Raw genomic sequence first — 8,858 nt, forward strand, 5'->3', positions numbered from 1 at the left:
ACCCCCGGGGCAGCGCGGGGGGCTGGGTTTTTGGAGGGAACGGTTGCCGACTGTTGTGCTGCGGTGACAGATTGCAGTCTGCGTGGAGGCTCGAGCCTCCTGCCCCGGACCCCCACTGCAGGTGTGGGGAGGTCTTTGGAGATGGGCTGCTGTGGGGTCTGTGACTCCCCGAGGACCTGCGGGTGACTCATGGATGGGCTCTTGCTTTGTGTGCATCAATATCTTGCTTCGTTTCCTAGATCCCGCTGCTACCTCACAGTCCCTGGTGACTGCGCTGATGTAAAGTCACCCTCCTGCCTGAACCTTTTTCTCAGGCCTGTAGCAGCCACTGGCACGCTGTGGTCATAGTGAGCAGCTAGCTGACTCCCCAAATTCAGCTCCTATCCTGTAGTAACAGCCTCTTGTAACAGTCGTGCCTAGCTAGTGGTGTGTGAAAATATTACATTGGTGCATTGGTGTTTCTGACGTTCATGAACTTAATTACAAAACTACAGAGAGGAGGTATGGTTCTTAAAACTCAGTTTCTAACACATAGAGAAAGCTTTGACATGAAAGATACAGTAAAAACACTGATGGATGTTGCTGACTCCTGTATGTTACTTCTCTGGCTGACTGTCACAGGGATACAGTAGAGAAAAAGTGATTTGTAGACAACAGAAAGTGCTAGTCAACAGTAGGGAATAGTGTCTATGCAGAATTCACAGCAAAATGTAAATGCCATCATCTCTTATACAAAGATACAAGTGAAAAGAATCCCTGTCTTTTTCTACTTTACCCCACCAATGTTAGTATATTCAAGTGTTACATTGACAGCTGGGTTTTTTTAGTTCTTTATCAGGTGATCTGTAATTCTTACCTGTCTAATAAGGCTTTTGACTGCACATGTTGGTCCCTCTGTGTCTTTATTTTTCATCTTTTAATAACACAACAGTTTTTCTTCTACAACACATTCTTATGATATGTTTGATCCTCTTAGCCGAGTACTACTTTCTTACTCAGTCCCTGGAAAGAAACTTGCTCCAAGTGGCGATCTACAAGAACTTGGCTTCTTAGCCCATGCACCCCATCAGCTAGCTTCTACAGGCTGTGCCTTTAGATGTGTTGCTGAGAGCTGATAGTTTCCACAAGGCGTTTTAGCTTGGCTGACTGGCTGTGGCACTGCATAAGTTCGAATTGCATTCCCTAGAGTTGGTAAAGCCATTGCCATCCTGTGCAGTTTCAGTGACTTTGACTAACGTAACTAGAATTGAACTGTGGCCTAGGTTTCAGGAGGAGGAAGGGTAAGCTGTTCAGACTGTAACTGCTTTTCTTCAGAGGAGTCATTTGTTTGGGTTGTTATGCTGAATGGTTGTATTGCACAGAGTTACAGCAAATGCATAGGAAAAAGAAAAGAGTGAGTGAGAAAGGATTTCCATCTGTCTTATGTTGGTTTTGTTTGTTTTTAAATGGCAGATGCTTTCTTTACCTGTCGAAAGAATGTGCTTCTGGCGAAGAGCACGTCCACCCAGATAGAAGGCGTCTTTGCTGCGACCAGAGGAAGATCGGTCCCAGAAGAGCAAGAAGCCCTTCTGCAGCAGTGGCTGGAGGAAGGAGGAGGGAATTTGCCAGCCAGTGAGGGTGCTCCACCAGTGGGGAAGGTATCAGTTACACTCACTAGTGACTGGTTAGAAGGTTCAGAACTATTGATGACTAGCCTCAGTGACCTGAATTCGGCTCCAGAAGTCACCCAGTGTGCTGGTCAGCAGCTGACAGAGCTACATGCCTTGGCTTCTTCAGAAGATCATGCAGCGACTGAACTGGCAAAATTACCAGCAGAGGAAACGGCGGCTGTAGCAGGCAGTACCCCTTGGTCAGCCGTGGTGCCACAGACAGATCACCAGATAGCTGGCTGTGCCTCTGTCAGTGTAGAAGTGCAGAACGAAGACCCAGCTGTGCTGGCTTGGAGTTTAGCATGTGATGCAGAGACAGCGCCAAGGGAGCCCCCAGCCTGGCCCACTCAGGATATGGTACAATTTTGTCCTCTCCCGACAGAGGTACCCTACCATGGTCAGTACTAACAACTCTGAATCTAATGTTCATTTTGGGATTTGCATTTGTAGTGAATGTGGTGGGGTCATTGTGTCTGGGCTTGCTGTCAGTAAGACATTGATTGTATCTGTCCATGCAGAATTGACAGGATCTGCTAGTGAAAACTACAAAGTAAGTTTTTGCTGAGGGAGGGCTGATCACAGCTAGTAATCTGTGTGCTATTAGACCATCTGGTCTGAACATTGATATATGTTCATTTCCCAGGAACTGTTCCCAGTTCCTGGCTTTATAATATAAAAAGCAGCCAAAAGCTGGTTGAGCGTTTCAGTATGCTTGACTCTGGTCTTCTGTTATGCCATCCCTGTTGACAACTATCCAAAGACATCCAAAAAGAGCACCTGAAAACCGGAGTGAGTAAGGGTTTGCTCAGAGGCGAGAATACCCTAGCTTAGAGAATGAGAAAGGCTGCTTTCTGGGTCCCAGGGGAACAAAAGTATCAGCAGGGTACCCAACATGGCTGTAACTTGGCTTTTTGTCTCTTGCATATAGAGATTTTATGGAGAGACTGGGAGGATCTTTCTGTCCAGCCTTGTGTGCTAGAGCAGGTCTCGAAAAACACTCCTCTCTTTGAATTTCGAGTCATGTCTTACAACATACTTGCCCAGGACCTGGTGGAGCAGGGCCTTGATCTCTATCTACACTGTCATCCAGACATCCTGAACTGGAACTACCGTCTTCCGAACCTTTTGCAGGAGATCCAGCACTGGGATCCTGATGTGAGTATGACTGAACCCTTCCCACATCAGTGGCACAGGAATTTGAATTCCTTGTTTGATCTAACAACATTTAAAAAAAAAAAAAAAAAAAAAGTTGGGGGGGGAAGTCCTAGGAAGGTACTACCTACTTGGTAACCGAACACTGGTTACTCTGAGAGTGTTTGAGACTTGTGCATACATTTTTTTGGGTGTCTGTCTTGCTTTGATTGTGCTGCTGTAGAATCTAGTCATACTTTGATAGCAGAGCTTAACTTCTTTAAACAGCAGAATTAGAGGAAGAAGATATAATGTATGTTTGGGGAGGAAAGGACCAGGTTTATAAGGCAGCACAGGAAGGGAAGCATGCGTAGAGAAGGACTTCGTGACTTTCTCTATTCTTTGAGTCCTCTTTGTGTGATGAAGTATCTTCTGCCTTGTCACTGGAAAACTGAATGATAGTTAATGTGACCCTGAAAGTTATTGCTCTCTGTCTGGCAAGTACAGGACAGTTGCAGCAGTGACCTTTCTGGTTGCAGCGTTGGTATGTGAGCGCACTTTTCCACTTTCTTCCTTCCTCAAAACAAGGTAACTAGCGAATACTAGTGGAGTGAGTGAGGTCTCTGCCTTCCTTCCAGGTCCTGTGTCTCCAGGAGGTGCAAGAGAACCATTACTGGGAGCAGCTGGAACCGACATTCAAGGAGATGGGTATGTCCTGCTTTTGTGTGTCTGTACCTCCAGCTCATGGGACTGGCCAAGCAGTGCTTCCTGCTTAACATCTTCAAAGCGCTCCTTCTTGAGAGAGCTCTTCCTGTTTGTCAGGTGGCTGCTGGCCCTGCTTCTGAACTATCTGCCTAGATCTTTACCCTTTCTTTTGTAATTAATCTTTCTCAGAGTTGACAGATCAGAGTAACAAAACTGAGAGGGTCCTAGAAAGACAAGGAGGGAGAAAATATCCTCAATGGCAAATGATAAACTGTGATTATTGGAACAGAATTGAATATAATGCTGTACCCAAAAGTAGTAGGAACCTCTTCTGCTACACAGACTTGCTAGACTCCTCGGCTGATGGGGGGGGAGCCTGAGGTTGTGACTGGATAAACCTTCTAATAGGTGATGGTTTCTTTTCAGGCTTTGCATGCTTCTATAAACGGAGAACCGGGACGAAGACAGATGGCTGTGCAGTGTGCTATAAGCACAGCAGGTTCCAGCTGATCAGAGTCAGCCCTATAGAATACTTCCGGCCTGGCCTAGACATCCTCAATCGGGATAACGTGGGCTTGGTGCTGCTGCTACAGCCCCTGCTCCCGGAAGGCCTAGATCTGAAGGCAGTCAGTCCTTTGTGTGTGGCCAACACTCATGTGTTGTTCAATCCCCGGCGGGGAGATATCAAACTGGCCCAGATGGCCTTGCTCCTGGCAGAGATCGACAAGATTGCAAAAACTACTGAAGGCAGCTACTATCCTGTCATCTTGTGTGGAGACCTAAACTCTGTACCTGATTCTCCACTTTACAAATTCATCCGGAACGGTGAACTTTCCTACCATGGGATGCCAGCCTGGAAGGTAGGTGCCATCCAGAACTGGGATTGGGTAGCTCTTTATTGTGTGCTGCTAGAGAAATGCATGGCTGCATTCTTTCTCTTGTGAGGAAATAGTCCAATATTGAATTCGGTTATTCAGCAGTCTTCCCCAATGCCTCCAGCACTGCTGGGGAAAGAAGTGGACAAATGTGTGCATATTGTTTCCACGACTGCTCTTTTGGTTTCTCTTGAGGCAGACCAGTGTTAATAGACTACTTAATTTCAGGTCCTGGTTCTCCCTTGCTATGGGTTTTTTGTGCCTGGGTGACTGAAAGTGTGGGGGAGTACAACTCCACCAAGACTTAACTGAAATTTTGTGTCGGTGTTTGATCTGAAAACAGTTTGAAATGGGCACCTATGCTAGAGTCTCTTGTGGTTACCTGTTACTGTGTATCCATGATCAAATACATCATTGGCAAGCTAAAGCATTAGTTCAATAATAGATACCGGCAAAGTATCTTGTCAGGTGACTTTTAGCTAATTATATCCGTCCCCCACAGCTGAAGGGTTTTATTGTGTCTGCACCATGTTCTGAATACCTTAGTTCATGCCTTTCTATGAGGGCATTCTCTTGTCTTGCTCTTGGCAAGCGTATGTACATTACCTATAGCTTGCAAAAGTGCTGCTCTGTGTTGCTGACTTTTTCCTCTCCTGTTTCTGGCCTCCTTGCAGGTGTCTGGTCAGGAAGACTTTTCCCAACAGTTGTATTCACGGAAACTGCTGGCCCCACTGTGGCCGAGCTCACTGGGTGTAACAGACAACTGCCAGTATGTCACCCTGTGCCAGCCAAAGAAACTAGGTGAGCTCAGTGTGTACTAAGAACATGAGTTTGCTGAGGATGGACAGTTTGTGGGCCTTGCTATCCCTCTGAGTAACTTGGGCATGTGTTGCATAAGGCGCTCAGCAAAGATTCTCTTCTTCTGTCTGTTCCCTTGGTATATGAATTTAATTTTTCTGGAGTCTATTGCTGTAGCTCAATTTCTGCCATTTTCTTTAGTCAGGAGCTGAATGTTCTCCTACTAGTAACCATTGCTCTGCGTATCCCTTTCATATTCCCAGACTTAAGCTTCTGTGTGGTTGTAAACTGTGTTGAGCAGCCACAGCTTTGAGCTGCAGATGTTTGTGGGAGCAGTTTTGGGCAGTATTTGCACATGAATGTTAGGAAATCATTCCTAAGAGCCCAGTTACAGTCATGACTGTTTTCTACTGTCCTTAGAGAGGATTAAAAAAAGGAGCCCACACTAAATAGCTTTTGTTGGAATCTTGAATGTAGAACTTGTATTCAACCTGGTCTCCAGAATTGTTTTTAATTTTTCAGCAGACATTTACTTGAGTTGCACACTAACTGATCTGCTTAAAAGTCCCTTGACCTTGTGTCTCAGAGAGGACATTCTTAATTTGTTTCATCAAGGTGCTGACCCTGCAGCACCTAATGACTGTTGCGTTAGCAAAAGAGATAGCAATAACTGTGCTCCGTTCTACATTTACACATCTGTTCTGTTCTACATTTAGGTTATTAAGTGATTCCCATTCTCATGACAGCAGGGTGCTTGGGCACAAAAACCTTCCTCAAACTAAATAGGTCTAAGAGGTCTAAAGAATATGCAGATGTTTCCTGTAGATGTGACTTTGCTGCAGTTATTTTCATCTTTTAACTTGTATTTTTTCCTGCAGGTAGACGTAAGTACAGCCGGGACTTCCTGCTCCAGTTTCATTTTTGCGATGTTGCCTGTGAACGACCACCTCAGCTGGTCCTCTTGGAAGGTGTGACAGATGCTAAACCAGGTATTAATGGGAGATTTTTCAGCTTGTGTCTCTCCTAGTTCAATTTTGGTGAAAACATGAGGTGGAGGTAATGCCTGGGGAGAAAAGGGGAAGGCAGAAGGGTGCCTTCTGTGACTATGTGATTACTGATGGATTCCATGACAGCTCAGAGGAGTACAATCTTACCACTGTCATACACACAGTGTTCCTTGACATGCACTGAGATTCAGTCTCTTTTGGAGGCTGTTTCTTATAAAGTGAAATGTTTTTTTTTCTGTTTTTTTCTTTCTTTTTTTTTTCTGCTTCAAGATTTTTGGTGGGAGAGAACAAACCTGAGGATTGTAATGGCACAATCGCCAAAACGTAGATGTCTCTGGATGCTGGTACCCAGCAGACACTGCCTCACCTCTGAGTCTTTTGGCATGGCTGGTCCTGCTCTCTCCATTTCTGTTCTACCTTTCTAGATACCCTTTGAGTAAGCTGTAGGCTAAAGCAAATGAACTTTCTTTGAGAGCAAAGTTTGAAATACTCTGAGCTTTGATAAATTAAATGCTTTAAGGACATGTCCTTAGCAGGACAGAATATGACTTCTCAGTTGTTTGCAGCGATCTCCTCTCAGGATGTTCCTGTTAGTCTTAGAGCTGGGGTCTCCTTTGAATATTTTTCTTTAAGGTGCCTGTGACTGAAGCTCTCTGCTCTTCTTGGGCAAAAACATTCGTTTGGTCTCAGGAGAAGCTTCTCAGACTTGGGATGAGCAGCCTGTTCCAGGATCTATGTAGGTCTGGCTGGAATCTCTTTGCTCCTTTGCAGACCGCCCTGCACACTGGCCCAAGCCTGCTGCCATGGTGAAAGATCCTGATCCCCAGCCATTTGTCCCAAGGTAATTTGGTGCACCTTCCATGGCCCCTCTCTTCAAGCCTGGTCTCGTTTTCCTGAGCACTGAAAATCTGATTAAGTAAAGACTGAAATAAATGTGAAGGTGGAAGAGAGTAAGGAGGGCTATCTGAAAGACCCAGATCCACCTAGATTTGTCCCAGCAGCTGGGCACTGTTCTGTCAGCATTGTGTTGGTGAGGTCGAGAATGGAGGGCATAGACAGTACTGGGTATTGGAGACAAAGGAAGTTCATAGTCTGCTTTGTCTTTGGTGTAAGTGGAGTGAATAATTCTGAAAGACTGTCTTTTATGTGTTCACAAAGGAGAAATAGTTTGGACAGTTGCATCAGGAAGGGAACATGCAACTTTAGCTGTGACTGCAGTACTGGACACTGGGTCATTCTCTTTCCTTCCTTGGTAAACGGTGGCTGTTCATGTGCAGGTCTTCAGGCGTTATCCAGCATGGCCTCAACCTGACCTCTGTCTACAGCCACTTCCTACCGCAGAGGGGACGCCCAGAGGTCACAACGATGCCCATGGGGCTTGGAGCCACTGTTGATTATATCTTCTACTCGGCAGAGCCTGTGGACAGTGGGAGCAGGAGAGGTGAGTGTGGCAGTGTGGGGCTTATCCCTGTGATGTTGGGAGAGAGCTGTGCGGCATGCCAGAATGCTGCTTGGTGTTGGGCAGTGCCTTTCGTTAAGCTGGAGTGGATCTGCAGGATGTGACTTTGACTGAAATTGATGCACAAAGTGGAAGCAACATTTGCTCAGTTATGAGAAGACACTGTTTATCTTTGCTGTGGAAAAACTGAAGCTGCTTAGCTTAGGTTCATGTAGACTTTCGAGAAAGCTAGAACAGAATGGATTCTGTTCTTTTGTACAAGTATCTTGTGCTCCTTGTAACAGGCAGTGCTGGATCCTAAGTTCAAGGATTGGTCTTCTGGTCTGACTGACACCACACGCTGGCCTTAGAAGGTGGTGACTCTGGTTACCTTAAATGCCACCACCTCTCTGCTACCTGAAACAGGAGTTATGTTGATGAAAAGCTGCATGTAAATGCATCCAGGAACTATCTGTGAGCTGATTTGGATCATGTCAGAATCAACTTTGGGGAGGAGGTTAGTAGTGAAGAGATGAATTCCTCCTCAGGGGAGAGTCTGAAGCTATTGCTAGGACTTAGTACCACGAAAGGAACTTCCATGTAAGCAACTGCCTGGTGAATTTAGTATATACTTGATTCTTGTGCCTGCAAGTATATGAAGCCATTGAACGGTAGTATTATAGGATGCTCACTGCTTTCACATCTAGGCTCAAAGGTGCATGCACTGTTTGTGCAGGCTGTCTTCCTTCATCAGGGAAAGAATAGGAGAGCATTGATGTCACCATTTAAGGCTGGGCCAGCACTTAAAGCGGGTGGCAGATGCTCTCTATTGACCCTGTCCTTTCCCAGAGGGAAGGGGAGGAGAACAGGGAGAGAGACTTATGGGTTGGAAACTTAAACTTTAATAGAACAATAACAGTGGGAAAAAAAGTATAAATAATGTTAAAACTAATACTAGAAATAGAAATATACAAAACCGATATTGCTCTTCCTGATCATGACCATGTGCCGCGCCACAGTAGCTCGCAGTGCTCACAGGGCAGGGCGGGCACCCAGATGTCCCAGAACTCAGCTCCACAGCAGGTGGGAAACCGGATTCAGGGATGCATGGATCAGGGTCAGAGGCAGGAGAGTGAGCAGAGTCCCACCAGGATGCCGGCCATGAGGGAAAGAGGCCTGACCACTGTGATCCCTGAGCTTTATACCGAGCATTCACGTGGATGGGATGGAATAATGCCTTGGTCAGTCCTTGGTC

General features: G+C 45.8%; 1 protein-coding gene across 1 annotated transcript in view; it reads left to right on the forward strand.

Moving 5' to 3' along the window:
* Positions 1–1,751: 1,751 nt before the first annotated feature.
* Positions 1,752–8,858, forward strand: part of ANGEL1 (angel homolog 1 (Drosophila)) — an 8,226-nt gene continuing 1,119 nt past the window's right edge. Inside the window, exons 1-8 of the mRNA XM_009700635.1 lie at positions 1,752–2,046; positions 2,578–2,804; positions 3,419–3,488; positions 3,912–4,345; positions 5,035–5,161; positions 6,037–6,147; positions 6,937–7,006; positions 7,443–7,606. Of these exons, the coding sequence (XP_009698937.1) occupies positions 2,004–2,046; positions 2,578–2,804; positions 3,419–3,488; positions 3,912–4,345; positions 5,035–5,161; positions 6,037–6,147; positions 6,937–7,006; positions 7,443–7,606 (1,246 nt within the window). The 5' untranslated portion in view covers positions 1,752–2,003. The remainder of the gene's footprint in view (positions 2,047–2,577; positions 2,805–3,418; positions 3,489–3,911; positions 4,346–5,034; positions 5,162–6,036; positions 6,148–6,936; positions 7,007–7,442; positions 7,607–8,858) is intronic.

This window comes from Cariama cristata, unplaced genomic scaffold (genome assembly GCF_000690535.1).
Source record: "Cariama cristata isolate BGI_N322 unplaced genomic scaffold, ASM69053v1 scaffold46445, whole genome shotgun sequence".
NCBI classification, from domain to species: domain Eukaryota; kingdom Metazoa; phylum Chordata; class Aves; order Cariamiformes; family Cariamidae; genus Cariama; species Cariama cristata.